The sequence below is a fragment of the Phalaenopsis equestris genome, unplaced genomic scaffold, assembly GCF_001263595.1.
Source record: "Phalaenopsis equestris unplaced genomic scaffold, ASM126359v1 Scaffold001116, whole genome shotgun sequence".
Taxonomy (NCBI): Eukaryota; Viridiplantae; Streptophyta; class Magnoliopsida; order Asparagales; family Orchidaceae; genus Phalaenopsis; species Phalaenopsis equestris.
The window spans coordinates 539,712-561,497 of record NW_018165555.1 but is presented as its reverse complement, the minus strand read 5'-3'; the positions used below and the strand labels follow the sequence as shown (position 1 = coordinate 561,497).

Genomic DNA, 21,786 nt, shown 5'->3' with positions numbered 1-21,786 from the left:
CTCTAGTTTTTTTTCTCTGTGTGCAATTTTACTCGTTCTTTTTTTTTTTACTTTATTGCTGTTGTTTTTCACAACACATTTGATGGTCAATATGTATAATACTCATAACAATAGAAACTCCCACTTTATCACTCTCAATGAATAATATCTAAAGTAGGGGCAATAAGCCTTCACCTTATTTCTTCATAATAGATGTTATTATACTATAGATGGTGCATCAGGCTTGTCCTTGGAAGACCAAATATGTTGAACGGAGAGGTCTCATAATGATATTTTTCAACTCCTATGTGAAGCTGGACAAGTAGTACTAACATAATAAGAGTGGATTCACTTTACATTATATTGAATGCCAATTAGAGGTCAACAATTGAAGAACACCCATATAGGAACACCCTCATGCCATGACAAAATTCCACCCTCACCGATGAGAATGTCAAAATTATCGAGAATTTGCTCATCAATCTGGCATGACTTGACCAACTCGCAATGCTTCAAGATTCATCGAGAATTTGGCATAACCTTGCCTTGCTAATGCTGATTTTCATGTCATCAATGAGAAATTATAACGCTTGGTTCATGTAGAGTTCACATTAGAGGCATAAATCATCTCCCATCATTGTAAAGTTTATGAATTCTCACATCTAACGTAACGACATCATACATTTTCTACATGCCTCAAATATGGCATTCTCCTAAGTTTTCCCAACTACCCTCAAATGCCAAGTTTGCACTTGGTTATATTCTTTATTGGGAAGGATTGGAACCTAAAGTGGAGATTTAAGGAAGCTTTGATGTCAAAGTGATTATTGGGATCCATCAATTCACCAACACTTGGTCACCATCAATACTGTTACTTAACATATATTATATGCCCACCAACATTATTGGATTACAATTACCCGGTTATTGTCACTACCAAATCACTATTATAGATTTGCCACCATCAAACTATCATTCTTGGGCCACCATCATCTGACTATCATTATTGAACTACCACCATTCATCAACCATTTGAGTTATTGTCGTGTATCAAATGCACATGATATTTTTATATATTTTTTATATTATTTACGTCATTTTTATGTTTTTTTTTCGTGATATTTGTGATTGTATATCCAGTATAAATGCGATTAGACAGCTTGGGAAGTGACAAAGATGAAACAAACTCAAAAAAGGCGGAACCAGTTGAGTCTATGCCCAAGCATTAAAAAAGTATTAATAATATATATATATGTATTTTTCTAAAATTATATATATATATATATATATATATATGAATACATTAAATTATTAGACTTTATCTTTAAGGCATTAAAAATATTAAAAAAAATATGTATTTTATAATAAGTGATTTCTTTTTATTTCTCTCATAATTACTCATTTTATTTTTAATTTTATTATCACACTAATTTAAATAATAATATTATTATTTTTTTTTATTATAAACAAATCGGCTCATGAGCATGATCGAACTCCTAAGCTTAAAGTCGAGCTCAAACTTGATAAAGTTAATCAATTTTAATCTCAAGCTCCAGTCGAGGGTGACTCGAGTTCAGCTCCACTTGTTTACTCCTCTAATCAAAGCATGTAAGTTCACAAAATTAAGAAGAAAATTTAAGGGCATTTAATTGTGCTAATACGATAAAATTATTTTTTGTGGGTGGTGTTTGGTAGCACATTATTAATACGATTTAAGAGCGATTTTAACTTAAATCGGTCAAAATGCGAAAAAATGTGAAATAAATTTGTCAGTTTGTGAGAATTACTGAATCTAAATTTTAGATAAATTTAACTGATTTAGCGTAAGAATATTAATCCAGATAAAACACTAAATGCTCGTCTTTGGAAGAGAGATTTCAAACAGACCTTAAGTTTTTGTTAAGGAGCTTTAACGGGAATGAAACCAAATATAATGCTGTTGAGGTATCAAACTTAATTTATGTCTTTATATATAAATTTGAATATTGATGAGTGAAAGATGTAAATATAAAAATTTTGGGTGTCATTTATGTAAAAACCCTAAAATTAAAAACAAAATAGGTCAGCGGAAATTACCGACCCGTCGCCCTAGATTTTGCTGATATCGAACCCTTCCTTGGTCTCGCAGATTGAGGGGAAGAGGGACGGGGAGGTAGAGATAAAATTGAGGGGAAAAAGGAAATAAAATAGTGGGAAAAAAAATGGCTTCGATTAATATCTTTGAGGCAAACTTGTCCGATTTCGAGCAGGTTTTTGAGAATTTTAAGACGATCAACTCGGAGATAAAGCTGCTTCTTTTCCTCGCCGATAAGGATCCCTCTACAAAGCTTAGTTGGTGCCCTGGTAATCAATCCTGCTTCCTCCCTTTTTCTTCAAATCTTTTAATTATTTTAGCTTCCATTAATTTTAGTTTTTCGTAGTTCAAGCTTTATAAGTTGTGTCGGGATCATGCCTCCATTTTTTTCTGTTTTCCAGTAAGTATTTAAATAAGTGATTTCTGCTTGTTGGATTTTGTTTTCTGCGAATCAAGTATGGCACTTCAAAGTGAGGAATTAGGGAGGTTTGGCGTATTTTTTAGGGGTTTTTACATAACAACCACCCAAAACACTGAATATTTTATTTTTTTAATTGTTAGAAGCAATCGATCTTCTCCCTTTTACTGCTATGGTCATAGCTGAGTAAATCTATCATTATAAGTGCCTTGGGAATTCATGAAGCAGAATAAGAAGATGCATTTCATTTTACTGAAAATCTATACTTTAGATTTAATGTCTAGAAAACACTGCCAGCTGGGCTGCTATACCCTTGAGTAGGATTGTATTCTGCTTGAATTGATGTGTGAAAATCATTCTAAGGTCTCATTTAGTTTCTTGTAAACAGAAAACATATTTGGGAAAATTATGATTTCATTTCCACTCTTTTGTTTGAGATCACTTTTTGTTTTCTATTTTTGGTTTTGTTTTCAAAATACAGAAAAAATAAAACAAAAATATGTTTTTTTGCTGTTTTTTTTTTATTTCTTTTTTAAACAAAAGCGTTTTTTGTTTTTCAAAAACACAAAACAGGAAAAACCTATTTTTAGTCTTTTTAAAATAGCTCCCACCATCCCGACCTCGGTGCCTTCTTCGACGCTGACGCAGTCCCTGACCCCAATATCGATGCCTTCCATGACATCCCTTGATCTACTTTAATATTTGTGCAGCGGCCTACTAAAAGTTAATAGATGATGATTTGAATGATGTGTGGCAACGTGTGAATCTAAAAGCTGCAAAATTTATGAGTTGTTATGTTATAATCTTTCATTCTCTATATAAATTTTAATAATTTGCATTTATTATTTATTAAATAAGTTATGGATACCTTAAATACATAAGAATTGAGTGGTATGAATGTAAGTCTTTCCCACAACAACAACAACAACAACAACAACGACGACAATCCTTTTTCCCACTAAGTGGAGTTGGCTACATGAATTCTTTCTTTCCATCATGTATCACTTAATATTGTTTTACAACGGCAACAACAATCCTTTATTCCATTAAGTGGGGTCGGCTACATGAATCATTTTTTCTCTATTGTATGTCATATTTTCAATTAAGTTTAATAAATTAAGTTCATTTTTTATACAATACGCCCAAGTCCTTCCAGGCCTACCTCTACCTTTCTTAACATAAGTCAAATCTAAAACATCTACTCTCCCAATCAAATCATCAGATGGTCGACATTTAATGTGACTAAATCATCTAAGACGACTCTCTTTAATTTTGCCGCCGTTGGAGCTACACCAACTCTATCACAGATATATTCATTTCACATTTAGTGTAAAGCCACTCATCCAGTAGGCAATCTCATCTCAGCAACACTTAGTTTTATGCTTCTCCTTTAAAGGTCAACATTTTACGCCATAGAGCATTGCAGGTCTCACCACCATCTTATAAAATTTTCTTTTCAGTCTAAGCGATACTTTTCTATCACACAATAGGCCCGAAGCATTCCTCCACTTAAACCAACCAACTTGAATTATACTAATAGCATGCCCATTTATATCACCATCACTTTGAACAATAGACCCAAGATATCTAAAGTGTTCATACCTTTTAATGATTTGATCACCCATATTTACAGCTCTATCACTAGTGCTACTACTACTAAAATTACATTCCATATATTCAGTTTTAGTTCTTCTCAAATAAAGGTCTTTAGACTCCCATGTAGAATTCCATAATTCAAGTTTTTCCTGAGCTCTTTCTTTTGCCTTATCCAAAAGAAGGCTATCATCAGCGAAATGCATAGGCCGAGATACATCCTCCTGTAAATGTTCAGTAAGAGCATCCATAACTAAAGCGAAAAGATATTGGTTTAAAGTCGATCTCTGATGTAATCCAATTGAAATAGGAAATATTGGTCAATGCTCCTTCTACAATTAAAAACTCTAGTATATGTATCTTTAATGACTTGAATATAATTCATATCAACACATTTTCTCTAGAACTCTCCAAAGGATAACTCTTAGAGCCCTATTGTAAGATTTTTCTAAATCAATAAAAATCATATATAGATCCTCCTTATTCTCTTTGTGCTTCTCCATCAAACCTCTCAATAAATTGTTTAGCTTTCATAGTAGACCTGCCCGGTATAAATCGAAACTGATTATGAGATCTTTGTAATTTGTCTAAACCTATGTCCAATCATCTTCTCCCATAATTTTAAAGTATGACACATTAACTCAATTCCTCTATAATTTACAAATGCTTGTGCATCCCATTTTTTCTTAAAAATGAGTACCAAAATACTCTTCCTCCAGTCCTCAGCCATATTTTTAGTTTTTAAAATAATATTATAGAATTTGGTAAGCCAAGAACTCCAAAATCTCATAAATATTTCCACACTTCAATTGAGATATCATCAGGTCATACAAAATTTCTACCCATAGTTTTCTTTAATGTCCCTCAACTTTTTTTTACCAACTCGATGGTAAAAATATAACATATTATTATTATTAATGATATTAAGATCACTAAGATCGACCGGAGTTAAATCTTTACTTTTTTTTCTCTTTGTTTAGGTAGTTTATACATATATTTTTCAATATCTTTAGTATCTAATCTGTTATAAAAATCACTAAAAACAAAATTTTTAATGTCATATATTGTTCTTTTAAACTCCTTGCGGATCATTTTATATTTTTCCCAGTTCTGTAAGTTTTTGCATTTAAATCAATTTCCATAACACAATTTTTAATATTTTTATCTTTCCTTGCATATTATTATTTAACCACCAACTATTTTTCTTTATAGAATTTTTTTTTGATTCTCCAAATACATCTTTTACCACTTGCTTAATAGTGTTTGTTACTTTATCCCACATAGAATTTATTTTTTCATAAATATCCCAAATATTGAAGTTACTCATAAAAATAATTTTATTTGTGTTTTATAGGTGCCTCGATCTAATTTTATGATAATGATTCCTAGTATTCTTTATTTTACAATTTTTCATTCTAAAATGCAGAACTAATAATTGATGTTAAGTACTTAAATTCTCGCTTGGAATGACCTTATAATCTTTACATTCTCAACGATCTCTTCTTCATATAAGAAAAAATAATTAATTTGTGTTTTATTAGATTCATTCTTGTAAGCACTAATATGCTCATATCTTTTTTTGAATAAAGTATTAGCAATAACAAAATCATGTGCTAAAATAAAATCTAATATGACTCTACATTCTTCATGAATCACTCCAAAACTGTAGCCACCATGAATATTTCTAAAATCTTCTACTACTTTACCGACATGTCCATGTAAATCTCCTCTAATAAAATTCTTTTCTTCAAGAAGTGTCATTATTATTAATTCTTCTAGGTTATTCCATAAATTTTCTTTAAAACCTATGTCTAAACCTACTTGAGAAGCATAAACACTTATAATATTAAAAAAATTAATATCAACAACAATCTTAAGGGTTATAATTCTAGCTTCAATTCTATAATTTTTGCAACATTATCTTTAAAAATTTTTTTCTATAATTACACCTTCACTGTTTCTAGTGCGACTCTTATCTGAATATCAATGTTTAAATCCCAAGTTATCTATCTTCTTAGCTTTTTTCCCAACCTATTTAATTTCTTGAATGCATAAAATATTTATCTTTCTGTGAATCATAATATCAACTAATTTCATTAATTTACATGTGAGAATACTTATATTCTAATATCTTATCCTAATATTAGTTTCAAAAAACTACATTTTTTATTAGCATCCGTTCGTAATGTGGGAACCTTTGCTTATTGGACACTATATCCGAGCCCCGGCATTGCAGCCTTTGCACACTTTTCATTGTATTTAGGTCATACTGCGTGTCGCTTTCAGATAACGACCTAGTATCTACACAAGGGTAAAAAAGATTCTATATCATAATTTTCTGTCGACTACTTAATGCAACACTCCACTTTTCACATCCAGGATTTTGTAACGGGCAATGACAATGTTAAGAATGTAAATCTTTTCAAATAAAAATGTAAAAAAAGATTAATAAAAGTAATTGGGGGCATGTCGGCGGTACGACAAGGAAGTCGCCAGAGCAATGACTGGGGAAGAGGAGGAGGTGGTGGATACAATTATATTTTCTTGTTTTTATTTTTTATATTTAAAAATAGAAAAATCATAAGTGTTACCAAACATGTTTTTGTTTTATGTTAAAATAAAAATAAAATAAACTAAAAAACAAATTAAAAAAAGGAAAGTGATCCAACGGTTCCGAAGTCATCACTTCAGAGTGACTTTTGAGAAATGTTGTGACATTTGAAACCATAGTTGATGCCAAATAACATCCCAACAAATAGCGGATTTAACAAATATTGTCATTTTCCGAAACATGATTTCTAACTTTTAGCGAGCAAAGGAGCCCTAATAAGTAATTTTATCAATGTTTTTCAGATAATTGAGTTGTGTGTGATTATTTGTTAAATTTATATGCGACATTTCTTTTCATGATTATGGAATTCCATGTTCTTTATACCTTCTGGAGCTTCAAGGAAAGTTAAATCTTATTTAAGGCAAATAAAGATTGGCTTTTTGCATTAGTTTTTCGATTAAAATTAATTGTTAGTAACATGATCCATGTTTTTATTTTCCATCACATGGGTGCAACATTTATTATTATCCTTGGATAAAGGAATAATATATTGTCATATGGCTTGTGTCTTGAGTAGTTTTGTAGGCTTTTGGTCTCTTGATAATTATGTTTCAAGGGGCTATTTGGTTCACTGTTATTTGAAATATGATTATATAGATTGCAATTTCTTAAAAGTTGGTGCAATCTTTTCAATGCATTTTTAGTAGTTTATTTTGTTTTTTTTCATGCTTGCATTGCTATCTGTTCTGAAAGGTTATGCTGTTGTTTTGGATCTTTTTTTTTTTTTGCAAATGCAAATACTATTAGCCATCAAGTCAAGATGGCTAACCATCTAGTTGTAGGCTACATTGGTTAACATTCAGCTTTCAACCATTTCAAGCCAAATTGAACCGCCAACTGGCATTTATTAATTCCACAACATGAAAGCCATGACTTCTGTGAGCATCTGATGCTTAATTCTATTTGTTGTTTGAGACATAGCACAATATTAATACTTTTTGAGGAGCACTAAACATAATTTGGTTTTTAACATGAATTTGACACAAATAGCTACAATATGAATTTTAAACACTACTTTTTCTACTCATTTCATGCATCATATTCTTATGAACGTTATACTTGAAATTTAGAATTATATTTGTAAGGCATCGGAACTCCTTGCTTCAGACTAGATCCAATGGCATCGATATATGATGCAATGCTAGATACAACTCCGCGATTAATTGCATATATGATGCTACTCTCGATATGGCTCCACTGATACTTGTACATTTCATATGATGTGAGTTGAGCATTCTAGGAAAACATGTAGCCTTTATAGTCCATGTAGCATTGTCTTTATCTATAACACAATGAAAAGCTTATTATGATTACTCAAAAAAAATTTTAACCCTAAATCTTAGATAAATCATCTCGACTTTTGTTAGTTAAAATGAGCAAGTTAGTATTGAATCCCTTATGTGCCATTATCTTGGATGAGAAGTTTTCCAGATGAGGCGTTATTTAGTGGAAATCTTCTCGGAAAAATTGAGAAATCTCGAGATATTATCCTTTGTTTCTCCAACGGTTGCATAGGAAAATTAATTATAATTGTTTGGGAGAAGCAGCAACAAACAAGAAAATATATTCATAGAAATTAATAAATCAAGATAAGGTGTTATCTTTTGTAGAAATGGAGATTCCAGAATAGGTTTATGAAATCTCTTGTGATGTTATTCTGCCTTATCATCCCTTGCAGTGCTGTTGAAGGTATTGCTAAAATGCTTGAGGTAGAGTATTAACATGATTTGATGGACTAAAATTTAGTTGTGCCAATATTATGAAAAGCAACTTTAGGGGTGAAGTGAAGCAATGCGCTTGAAATACCCTATTTTCTTGTGAAGCATAAGCTCATGGAAATGTGTGTGTGCTGTTTTGTAATGTTGCATTTGAAATGTTGCACCCGGCTCCAACTCAAAGCAAAATTCTAGTTTAGATTTCATGGTTTGCATGAGCGCTCTCTTCTTCTCACTGGTTCTTGTAGTAGTTAAATTATTGTGTGTTTTCTCCTTCTCTTTTGTTGCAGCTTATTATTCTTTGTTGATTCTCTTCTCTATGTTTTGTTTTGTCTTATATGTTTATCATTGTTTCTTGTTACTAACTCTAGCAGCTTACTGCTCACAAATTTTTCTCAGGAATGTTTCAGTGTTTTTCTATATTTGTTGAAAGTTTTTACCTTATGTGCTTTAGACTTGGTTAATAAAATTGTTATTTCTTATTTCTTATTTCTTAGTATTATATCTTTATATTTGTTAAACGTTTTTATCTCATGTAGTTTAGGCTTGGTTAATATTTTTTTTTTTTTTTTTCACATAATATATGTATATATGATATTCAATTTATACGCACTTTAGTTAGTGAAAGCAGTGCTTTGTTATATCCTTTGTGCAAGTATAAAATGAACTCTCGCACATCAAATTTTGCTTGGCACTTTGAAAATACTAGCTATGACATTGACATTCATATGACTCATAGATAAGCATATCATAGTCATAGTATTCAACTTGTTGCGAATGTGTAGGCTGATTGTATCAATTCCTTTGATTATGTTTATGTTGCCATTAGGGGTTATGCTTATCATTGTTTCTTGTTACTAACTCTAGCAGCTTATTGCTCACAATTTTTTTTCAAGAATGTTTCTTAGTGATTTGTTGAAAGTTATTACGTTATGTGCTTTAGGCTTGGTTAGTAAAATGGTTTTTTCTTATTTCTTAGTATATCTTTATATTTGTTGAGCGTTATTATCTCATGTGGTTTAGGCTTGGTTAATAAAATAATTTTTTTTTGCACATAATATATGTATATATGATATTCAATTTATAAGCACTCTAGTTAGTGAAAGCAGTGCTTTGCTATATCCTTTGTGCACTGAAGGATAAAATGAACTCTTGCACACCACTTTTGCTTGGCACTCTGAAAGTACTAGCTATTACATTGACATTCATATGACTCATAGATAAGCATATCATAGTCATAGTACTCAACTAGTTGCGCGTGTGTAGGCTGATTGTATCAAGTCTTTTGGTTATGTTATTGTTACCTTTAGGGCTTATGTTCTTGCTTAGCTATCTTCAATTCATGAGAACTCCAATGATCGCTTTGCTGTCAAAGATTGGGGTATTGGCTTTGATTGGATCAATATGTGATTCTTAATTATATCCCTGCTGTCTTCTAAGGTTTCTGTTTTATATTTTCTTGGGTTTTGACATTTTCTATAGGGGCATTTACATACATACCACCTAATTCTTATGTGTTTACATATTAAAATTTAATTTTACATTTATACCATCTAAATTAATTATATTTCATAAAAATATTACTATTTTAACTTTTTAAAAGTGAAGTACACATTTTCATTTCTAGGTAAGGCAGCGTACATGTAAATAGTGATGTTTAGGTGTTAGATATGTAAATACATAAGAATTGAGTGGTGTGCATGTAAATGTTCCTTTTTCATAATTCTTTGAACAGGTGAGGTACTTTTGACTTTATAATATTTTTTTCATTATTCTTTGGAATACCTATTGTCTTGAGCATTCTTCATTTGTGGCTATTTACCAGGTGATGTTGGTGGTTAGTGGGAGGATGGGGACTCAGTTTTATGTTGTAGTTTACTTATGATTTTTTTTTTAATGCGGAATCCCATTTATCTGCTACTTCTTTTTTATATGTGGTCATTGAGTTTTCCCCTTTGTCATCTATATTACTTGGATGGTTTACTTTGGGCTACATGGATGTAGGTTGATGCATGCTTGAGTGGTATGCTGATGTTGGATTATTTTGCATTCATGATTGGGTTTTGTCCCTAGTTGGCTTTCTCTTTCTTGGATGTTTGCTCTGTCTTACTTTTCCTTTCAATTTGAAGAATTTAAACATCTCTTCTAGTTTTTTTTTTCTATTCCCAAGAGACAAAGCTTCTAAACAATATAATTTCACATACTTTACAATACCTTTAAGCCCATATCTTTTTGCTTTAGTTATGGATGCTCTTATTGGACATTACAGGAAGATGTACCTTGGTGTATGCTTTTCGCCGATGATATCCTCTTCTTGTGGCCTTCTTGTGGTTAAAACTAGAGAAAGAGTTCTAGAAAAAACTTGAATTGTGGAGGTTTGCATTGGAGTTTAAAGGCCATGTTTTAGTAGATCTAAAACTGAATACATAGAATGTAATTTAGTAGTAGTAAGTATAGTGATAAAGTTGTGACTATGGGTGATCAAATCATTAGAAGGTGTGTACGTTTTAGATATCTCGGGTCTATTAATCAAAGTGATGGTGATATAGTTATTAGTAGAACTTAAGCTGGTTGGTTGAAGCGGAGGAATGGATCAGGCCTATTTTATGATAAAAAAGTGTCGATTAGACCGAAGGAAAATTTTATAAGATGTTGGTGAGACTTGCAATGCTTTATGGCGCATATTATTGGCCTTTAAAAGAAAGCATAAAATAAAGTTAAATGTTTTTGAAATAAGAATGCTTAGGTGGATGAGTTGCTTGACACTTAGAGACAAAATGCAAAACGAATATATCCAAAACGAATATCGAATATATCCTTGAAGGGTTGTTGTAGCTCCAAGGGCAGACAAGATTAGAGAGAGTTGTCTTAGATGGTTTGGTCATATTATATGTCGACCATTTGATGATCCGGTTTGGAAGGTAAATATTTTTTATTTGACTTATGTTTAGAAAGAAAGAGGTAGACTTAAAAAGACTTGGACATATTGTATAAAAAATGATATTTATCTATTATAATTGAAAGAAAATATGACACAAAAAGGGTACATTGGAGAACAAGGATTCATGTAGTCGACCCCACTTAGTAGGATAAAAGCTTGTTGTTGTTGTTGTTATTGAAAAAATTATTTAATAATAAAAGTGCATTGAATTATAGTAACATATGACGTGGATTATTTATTTGAGTCATAATTGTACAAAACTAAATAGCTAGGAAATTCGAATTCCACCATATAATAAAGGATGATAATGGTGTTTCAATAAACGGTAGTTTACTTGGTTACTAGACTTCTCATAATGATAGCTATTGTCCATAAATTTTGTCAAGACATTTCTTTTATCACTATATACCACAACATGTTCGAATAATATTCCCTACAAGGTATATGGTCCTAACATACCCAAGTGATTTGTCACAACCAAGTTCTTTAATGAACTCTGCTTTGATATTAACTACTACAATGCTTAGGAGATTAGGAAGTCCATCCATAAGCTACCCCTCATGATACATCCATCTTGGGCCAACTCCCTCACAATTTAGGTCCACTAGAACCACTCCACCCATAAGCTACCGCTGAAGACCATATGTCCACCTCATCAAGATCTCACCATCATTTGAGCGCTGTTTATCCCAGTAATACTGGGCAGACTAAAGCAGCTCTACATATTTGCTAATAGCAATTAATACATTATATAACAAATGATTTGTGGAGAGATATCACATGATGCATAGCATAACATAAGTTATTTTAAAAATACCATAAGATATTAAAAAATAATAAATAATTTATTAATGTTTCCACAATATAAGGTTTTTTGAAAAAGAAAATTCCATTCATAAATTGAATATAAGATGCATGAAGGTTAATAAAGTACAATCATATTGTAAAATAAGATTAGCATGGCAATGAAAAGAATTAGATTTGCATAGCTTTCATCATTTGAACTGATTGCTAGAATTCAAGCCTATAATCTTGTCGGTCTTCTAATTAGCTTTAACCTCCTCATAGTTCAACTTCACCAACCATACTCCTCCAGTCATAACCGACCACGAAGTTGTTGGGCATAAAGTTAACTTGTTGCTACCACCATATTGGAGTGTTAAAAAACTTTGTGAAACATTGATGAAGTACCAACTTTTCCTTTACCATTGGCCAACAACCAGGCGCTTGCTTCCTAATTTTGACTCTCAACCATGTGTAGAATAATTATCTGCTTTTGAATTTCGCTGCCTGTTTTTTTAACGTCAAGTACTGCATGTTGCTCCTCTTTGGCAATGAAATCTATCGATTTTCAAAAGCCTTTAGTTTTGAATTTCTCAATTGCATTTGGGGCAAGTCATCAAATCTCCTTAGAACTATATAGTCGTGAAATGAAAGTGATGTTGATGTATGTTCGCCAAAGAGCTGTTTCTCTATTATCGTGTCCATCTGCTGACTTTCTCCCTTTTATGGTGATATAGGTCGATGGGAGAAAAACAAAATTGAAAATTAATTCACTTGATATTTGCAAAAATCATATATTCATGTTTGTTTAAATTTTATGCAATAACTTAGGTTACAAATCTTAAATATTGCTTGATTTTAGCACCATTTTTAAGAGATTTGATTTGGAAAATTGAGGGATGATTATCTAGTGATTTGGAAGGGTTTTTCTGGACGTTAATAGGGAAATTAAGCTCCACATTTAACTGCTAGATTGTTTAGGGTTGATTAACATTAACAAATGAAAGTTGTTTTGATGTCAGTAGAAGGTCAAAAGAATGGAAAAAAAATGAGAAAATAAATTAATTGACTCAGTAGATCCAAAATTGATATGTCATGTATTATTTAAGAAAATGTGAATGTTAATGTGATTGTTAACCTATAGATGTGTGAGAGTGTGCAATACGAACCAAATTCGGATTGAAATCGAAGTTAACGATGATCGTTGGATGTAGCTAGGGGTGTAAATGAACCGAACACAAACGAACAGAGCTTGTGTCCGTGTTCGGTTCGTTTGAAATTTAGTTTGTTTGAAATAAACTCGTGTTCGAAATTGTTCGTGAAGTCACTGTTCGTGTTCGTTTCTTAACGAACGAGTCGAACACGAGCCGAACACAAGCTTTTCGCGAACGACGAGCTAGTTTGACATCCCTAATATTAATATATATAAATAATATATAATATTAATTATATAACTTATATTATATAAATATATAATATCTATATTAGTATATTACTAATATAGTATATTAATATATTATTTTTATTAATTTATTATATATTATAATTTATAAAATTTAATTTTTTAAAATATCATAAATTTTTTATATATAACTATTTTAAATTATTTTATATTTCGAACAATATCGATTCGAAAACGAACGAACGCATCACTATTCGTGTTTGGTTTGTTTAGCTAATCGAACGAAAAAAAATTGTTCACGTTCGTCTCGTTTACTTATCGAACGAATCGAACATGAACTCATTGACGAACCGAACACGAACTGTTCGCGAACAACGAGCTTTTTTGACAGCCCTAGATGTAGCACCATGCCAAATGAATTCAAAGTACCCCATTTGTGGTCAAAACTTTTGAAACACTATTTATTCATAAGGCGAACTTCATCAAAAGGCTAGACTATGAATATAAAACAAAAAATTCACCTATATGCCAGAAAATGAGTGACTGATAAAAATTTTTGGCAAATTAAATATATATTATTAATATATTAAGTAATTATAAAGTTAGTATTTAAAGAGAGAGAAAGAGAGTTTCTTGATATACATATGTATCGAGTTTGTCATCATTTCTCTACTATCTACTTTTAATCTCACAGTCATAAATTTTTATAATTTAAAATTTAAATTCCTGAATCGAAAGTATTTTTCCTTTATTTTGTGGGTAATTAATCATAAGGGGCTTGTGTTTATGGAAAATCTTAGCTCTCAGATTTGCTAGGTAATATCTTATCTTCAATATAATTTTCCTTCTAAAAATTTACCCGGAATTTAATGCAAAACTCTCTCATCAGCATTTGGAGGGAGGCCGGGGTGCAACTTTTTTGAGCGCACAATGATAATTATTTACCATCATTACCTGAAGATCTATTAACATCTTGGTATGATAATATTGAATAAATTATTTTTTTCACATAATATAACAACAATAGATTTAGATTGTCCTCTAATGTTATAATTAAAATTGAGAATTTTTCGAGAATCACATGAGATTTAAATTTATACAACTACAATTAGATTGCCAAGCTAAAAAAAGAAAAAGATGAAAAAGAGAAAAACTGTAGTTACTTTTTCTATATTTTATGCAAATGAATATTTAGGTAGTAAATTTGAGTATGGTTGAAATAAGCTTGTGAAGGTAAATTTGCATAGGAAGGATGAAATGGGAATGATTATTTTATGTGGACTATAATGGTTGCACAAATTAAAGACAAGTTGATGGAAAATAAGTTTTGGTGGCTTGAGCTTATATAATGGAGAGCAGAAGTTATATCACTAAAGGGGTTTGATAAAATAATGCGAAAGAATTATAAGAAAAACAATTAGATTAAAGGTGAAATGTTTAAAATATTTACGCAAGGAATGCAAAATATAGAGAACTCCAGCATTTGATTCATAAAATTGGCCTCAAATAGTCAGGATAATGTACTAATGATTATTGCGAATGTTTATATTTTTTTCCCAATCCCCATTGATGATATTTTGTAATAAAGTTTGTCACACTTCCTAAGCAAATTCACACAAATATTTGAGATTGAGGTGCACGTTGTCTAGGTGGACCAGTCAAAATGGGAAAAGGTCTGGCTAAACATACTTTTGCTTGGGAATGCTGATTGGTCCTCCCGTGCAAAAATGAGCTCAATCCCATTTTATGTTAATTTGTTTGAGGGGAGTGAAGCTTTGTTTCTTTTGCCGTTTGTTTCTTCTGCAAGTGCAACCACTTGATCAAAGAAGTGTCTCTCCCAGCATTGATATATCTAGTTCTCCAAGAAGCCTGTAATTTTTTTTTCTAATTACATTTATAGAATCATATATAGCTACTGATCCATGATTTGCTGTTCGTTAGTAAAACCTTCATTCAGAATTTTCTTTATTTTGTTGGCTAATGCCATAACAAAGGATTAAAATAGGACGGAGTTTTGTTGGCCGAAAATTGTGACGCGTGGGGTTAAATTATAAAAAGCATCGGCCTTTTGCTTTAATGACCCATGAATGCATAATTGGTCAATAGGTAATTCCAACCCATTTTAACGGAACTTTTTTCCCACATTTTTATCCTATAAGCATTTTTTTTCCCGTTTTTTTTTTCCCCATCATTGTAAGCTTCACCTTCCTTTAAAATTATTGGTGTAACATAGGAGCTGATGTAGAGAATTCCATTGCATGAGAACATTCTCATTAAAAGATGAAGCAAGTTCAATCTAACGAATAAAGTTATTTTGCACTCTTGTTGTTAAAAGATTCCATGTTTTTATTTCCGAACCAGGAATTTTAAAAAAAGTTGTTTTGGTTTCCATTCTATCATTGTCATATCTTGGGTTCAGAATTCGTTGTATTTCGTAATGCTTGATTGATGAAGGAATATATATAGATATGATTTATACTCACAAAAAGAAAATTGATATACAGACAATATAAATTATAGAAGTGAAAAAGAAAATTAAATTTTATTTCACTACTAATATAACAAAAAGAAGAAGTGAGAACAAACTAAAAAGGATTGAAAGGTCAAATGAATGAACAAACTTCCAAAGACTAGCATAATGCGGTAACTGGTTCATAAATTGAAAGTACCAAAAACATCCTAATACTGAATATTCTACTTGTATGATGACCACCCACCAAACATATTGGTAGAACCTACTATTAGAAAAAATCAATGAGTTTGAGGATCAAATTTAGCAAATAAATTTTATCTATTAAAGCATAAGTGATAAGGTATTGGGGCTCGCAACATTAATAACAAAAAATGGATATTTAATATACATATACAAGCAGTATAAGCGTTGTCATTTATTGAACATAGTTACAATGACATTGCAACAACAAAAAATTATTATATGTTTACACAATTTAGAGTCTAATTATACTTATGATTATGAATATGAGTGATTATAATAATGCATTATTATGCTAATATCTATCTGTTGTAATATACGGCATACTTTGTTTTGTCTATACATAATATATCAGTCATTTATCATTACCTGATAATATCTGAGCAAGTGGGTGTGTGTGGGTGTATATGTATATGTATATGTATATGTATATATATATATATAATCTTATTTTATGATACTCTGCAAAGAGGAAAGCTAGATTTCAATCCCATGAAAATCCAATGATTTCTCTAAAGATTTATTGATTCAACTATGGATTAATGAATCACTTAATAACGACATAATATTATGATCTGGCTTACTCATGCCAGATTATATTAAACCATAGGGAAAAACTTTGAAAGCTTTAGTTAATCCAAACCCGGCTAATTCTAATTTTTACAATAAAGTTAAATTAAGAACTTTCTTTAAATTATTAACTAATAAAGAGGAATTTTACTTAGCTAAATATAAAGTGTCTTAAAATATAACACACCTTAAATTATATTAATATAATAATTATTTGTAGAAAAAAAATTAATGATCAATATCTTCGATTAAAATCAGGCTTAATAGAAAATTATATTATTTTATATATAAGGAAAAGGATGCCAAAAAAGAAAGAAAAAAGTGAAAGGGAAAACAAATGATACAAGGAAGAAGAAAAATATGGAGGTAAGTCGACTACTGGGGTTTCGGGAGAAGGACGGAAAAGATTTTATGGTTGAGAATGTCGACAACTGCCAGAGAAAAAAATGAAGGATAAAGGATAGTCGTAAGGCGAGATGGTTGCTATCAACCGAAGGTGGATATGAGAGAAGGGATTTAGCGACTGCAAGGAGAGAGGGCTATGATATCTTACCCTTCAATTATCTTAAATCGGAAGGGAGGGCTATGTGGGGAGCATGGGATTTCAGTTTGCAGGCATCAAAGTTGGTGAGAATATTGCATCCGGACTCTAGACATAAATTTGTATCCGGAGTCCAGGGAAAACTTGTCACATGGCAAGTGGGCTCACTGTAATGCACTAGTCAGGGGTAATTTTTAAAAAGATGTGGGGCCCATTTGCCACGTGGCAAGTTTTCATTGGACTCCCGACGTAAATTTGCATCCGGAGTCTTGATACAATAATTTTTCTCAAAGTTGAGCATGCGGAAGTCACACTTTTTGTGTCAGTGTAGGGGTTAGTAAATACAGGAAAAAGCGAAGGGCAGGCAGTTATGCTCTTAAAATCACAAAACTATAGTTTCTATAGTTTTGATTTTTTTTTTTTTTTCAGAATTCAGTTTAATTTTGGTTTATATTTTTTCATTGTTCTTAAAAAAAATTTGGCTATTGATTAGATGGAAAGTTGTTTCACATATTTTATAATTTATGTCTCGGTCTAAATAATTAAATGTTTTTTAAAGTTACTTAAAATAAAAATAAAGAAAACTATTTAATTATTGCTCAGGTTACAATGCACAGGATACTTGCTTAGACTTCATTCATTAAACTCTAAAAAAACTTGTTAGTTCAGGTGAAACTCCGACTTCATCTGCAATTTTGCTGAAACTTTCTATATGTTATTTCAGATTAATTTCAACCAAATTCATTAATAGTAAATCAAACCCAAAATCAATGCTTAAACTTCTATTGGAAATTAATCATTGGAACTTAGACATATTAATCTCTAAGCTTCAAACAAGCATCATACATTGTTATATTATATTATTCTATTTTGCAGACTGCAATGTTGCAGAACCTGTGATTGACGACATGCTCGCAGCTACAGCTAGCGATATTTCGATCCTTAAAACATTTGTAGGGGACAGAGCCACGTGGAAGAATCCTATTCATCCATGGCGAGTCGATCCAAGATTCAAGCTCAGGGGTGTACCGACTCTCATTCGATGGGAGAATGGTGCCATCACTGAACGTTTAGAGGATGATGAGGCGCATATTGGAGACAAAATACATGCTCTTCTTACTGGGAATTGATCTTTCTTCTACTTAGACTACTAGTAGTTTTTATGAACTTTATTAACAATAAGAATAAAATATAGCAAACCTTCTTAAGATATTTTCGTTGTTTCTGGCTGTTATAGAAGTCGCATCATATTGCTGTTAACGATAGCACTTTTATTGTTCTGCATAAATGTTTTGGTGGTATTTGCATACATGGCTGTTTGTTTTTTGGGGAAAATGAATAAACGATCAGAAGGCCAATTATATGTTTAATGAGGGCCAAATTTGCACTCTTGAGATTATAAATTTATGTTTATCCAGAATTTGCATTTACATCTTCATGTCATCATAAGAACTTATTTGAATAAAGCGAAACTTACATGCATGCCACACAATTCTTATATATTTACATGTCTAACACCTAAAATTTAATATTTACATGTAGGGATAATTGTACTTTTTATGTGATGTCAAAATTTGAGTTGTAATTATTTAAATATGAAAAGTTATTTACAAGCGTTTGGCCAACTGTTGTTTTTAAGGAAAAAATATTACATCAGTACTACGCACGTAGAGTAACGTGCGTAGCAAATAAAATCACGCCACGACACCTTGCGCGACAGAGAAAAAAAATGTCGCAGTAATACTGGAAGTATCCCCCCTCCCGTGTTATTCATGTGTTATTGTGTCTTGGGAATATTCTTGGTGTTATAATAACATCAATAACACATGAATAACACACAACAATACATGAACAATACGGGGGAGAATATTCTCCCGTATTACTGCGCAATTTTTTCTGTCGGGAATATTCCTCGTGTTATTCAGGTGTTATTGTGTGTTATTTATGTGTTAGTGTCTTGAGAATATTTTTGGTGTTATAATAACACAATAACACATCAATAACACATGAATAACACGCAATAACACATGAATAACACAGGAGGGAGTATTTTCTGTGTTACTATGCCATTTTTTTCCCGTCGCACGGGATGTCGTGGCGTGATTTCATTGACTGCGCACGTTACTTTTACGTGTTTCTACGTGCGTTGTACTGATGTAATATTTTTTTCTGTTTTTAAAGCCCTTTTTTTAAGAGTATTATTATTATTATTATTATTATGAACAAAAATGACAGCATAATGCAGTCAAATTAATTTAAAAAAATGATATGAATCATAATGTAATCAAGTTAATAAAGAAAAAACATTTGAAGCGTAACGGTAAATTTTAAATTTGATTATTCTTACATTTAACTTAACATTGATCCCTTTTGATTTGTTCGCACAGGAATGACTGCATCGATTAATCATTTTAGTATGTAGAGCCAAGTGGCAAAGAAAGATTAATATGTGGCTTCAACTGTTGGCGTCAGAGCGGTGGATTGTGGACGTTGGTCGTCGTTTATAGTCAGAGGCGGACTTAGGTAGGGTCCAGTAGGAGTGCAGGACTGTTTCCTCAAATTCAAATTTTTAGTTATATGTGAAAGAAATTTTAATATTTTGTTGCTTCTAAAATCGCCACCTGACCATAAATAAAGCAGCCATTTTGATAAAAAGCCACCTGATAACATTAAAAAAATGATACAAAGCTGGTTTGAACCAAATCAGATGCATTGAAAGAGTATGACAAACTTATTCTATTTCTTAGCTATCAAAAACTAAAATTTATATATATAACATCTCTTAGAAACTCAAAATTCCTCTGTTCAGTACTCTCCCGCGGAAATTTACCAAAAGAAAGGAATTTTAGGTACTATAAAACACAGCTAAATAATTAAAAAGAAGAAGAAGAAGAAGAAGAAGAAGATGGTATGCAGCAATCCACTTGCTTCACAAGCAACAGTTACAGAAGACTATCAATTCTGGACGGCAGCCGCTTGAAGAAATTACTCGGCGGCGACGGCAACTGGCTCCGAAACCTAGGATGCCGGAGCACATACAAACCCGCCACCAGCGCCACCATCCTGAAAGGCGTCACGTACAGAGCCACCGCCGCCACCAAGCAGAACAGAACAAACAGAGCCGTCGCCCTCGGATCCCTCCAACTCAACACCCCCTGCAACCTTTCCCCCTGCGTCGCTACATCCCCCACCACCGTCTGAACCCTCCCCGCCACACTCCTCAACCTATCATACCTCATCCTCACCGCATCGTTCTGCTTCGTCGTCGGAAATGTGTCGAACTCCTCATCCAGCTCATCCTTGTGCGCCGCCTCCGCCCATGAAAGCTTAGTGTCCATGTGTGGCGGGTAACGCGGCCGAAATCTGTAGTTCCACAATCCAATCAAGAACATGTACAAGAACACCGTCGGCAGGATCAGCTCCGGGTACCACAGCAATATCACAAACAGGACGTGCACTAGCACGGTCGTCACCGGATTCCGCCACATACTGACCTCATCCAGCCACCGGAGCATGGAGGCTGCGCCGGACATCACCGACATGATACGGAAAAAGTTGGCCTTGCTCCGTCGCATGCTCCACATATGGGAATCCACATCCAGCATATACTCCACCACCTCCCGCCGCAGCGGCGGGCGTGCTCGGCCAAGCCTCGCGGCCACGATGCTCATGGCCTGATACCGAAGGCTGTCGAGTTGGCTCACGGAGAAGGGCTGCACATAGTGCATCTTCGGAAGCAGAGGTTGGCCGTAGAGATAGACCATGTTGATCAAGGATAGACAGGTGAAGCGCACAGCTAGCTGTAGCTCCCCCATCTTCTTCACACCGGACGGCTGAAGTACAATGAGTGGATACGAGTTTGTGTAAATCCTGTCGGTTTCTAAAGTAGAGAGACGAATGCGAACCTTGCCGATCCGGGAATCCTTTGCAGCGGGCTTAGCGTTGTTATTTGCGCCGCCTTCACCACCGCCGAGATGACAGTTATCGAATACACCTAGAGTGATGACGGTGCAGGGATCGAACACCTCCCATGTATACTGTTCGTTCCATCGCGGGCTGAAGGATTCGAGAATGGTTCTGGTACGAACCCATTTCTGGCTGTATTTCGCGACACAGTAAGCGTCGGTTACGCTGCGGGCATCACGGGTTTTCATCGGGGCAAGGCCCGCCGCGCCGAGAATGCCGACTTCGAGAACACCGATGGGGAGCTTCCAAAGCTGGCGTGCAGTGGGGCGGGTGTCGCTTATGTACATGGTGGACTCATCCAGGACGTGGTAGGCGCCCTCGAGGCAGATGCGGAGGTGTATGCGACTAGCGAAGCGGAGCTCGCGCCGCCGTGGGTCGGGTTCGAGGAATCCTCCGTATCGCTCGAGGTTGAACCAGCGGGAGTGAACGGGGCGGTGGTCGAGCCGTTTCTCGATGGAGGGGAGGGGAAGAAGGAGGCGG

General features: G+C 33.2%; 2 protein-coding genes across 3 annotated transcripts in view; one reads left to right on the top strand and one right to left on the bottom strand.

Annotated features, from left to right (window-relative positions):
* The first annotated feature begins 2,048 nt into the window (after nucleotides 1-2,048).
* LOC110033219 (thioredoxin-like protein Clot) lies at nucleotides 2,049-18,681 on the top strand. Its single transcript, XM_020737129.1, has 2 exons — nucleotides 2,049-2,322; nucleotides 18,217-18,681. Exons 1-2 carry the CDS (start codon nucleotides 2,181-2,183, stop codon nucleotides 18,468-18,470), a joined length of 396 nt encoding a protein of 131 aa, XP_020592788.1. The 5' UTR covers nucleotides 2,049-2,180; the 3' UTR covers nucleotides 18,471-18,681.
* Nucleotides 18,682-20,001: 1,320 nt separating this feature from the next.
* Nucleotides 20,002-21,786, bottom strand: part of LOC110033247 (FT-interacting protein 1-like) — a 3,530-nt gene continuing 1,745 nt past the window's right edge. Inside the window, exon 2 of one of the 2 annotated variants that reach the window (XM_020737169.1) lies at nucleotides 20,002-21,766. In XM_020737169.1, coding sequence (XP_020592828.1) covers nucleotides 20,283-21,766 — 1,484 coding nt within the window. In that variant the 3' untranslated portion in view covers nucleotides 20,002-20,282. The remainder of the gene's footprint in view (nucleotides 21,767-21,786) is intronic. The other variant, XM_020737170.1, reaches the window with a different exon arrangement.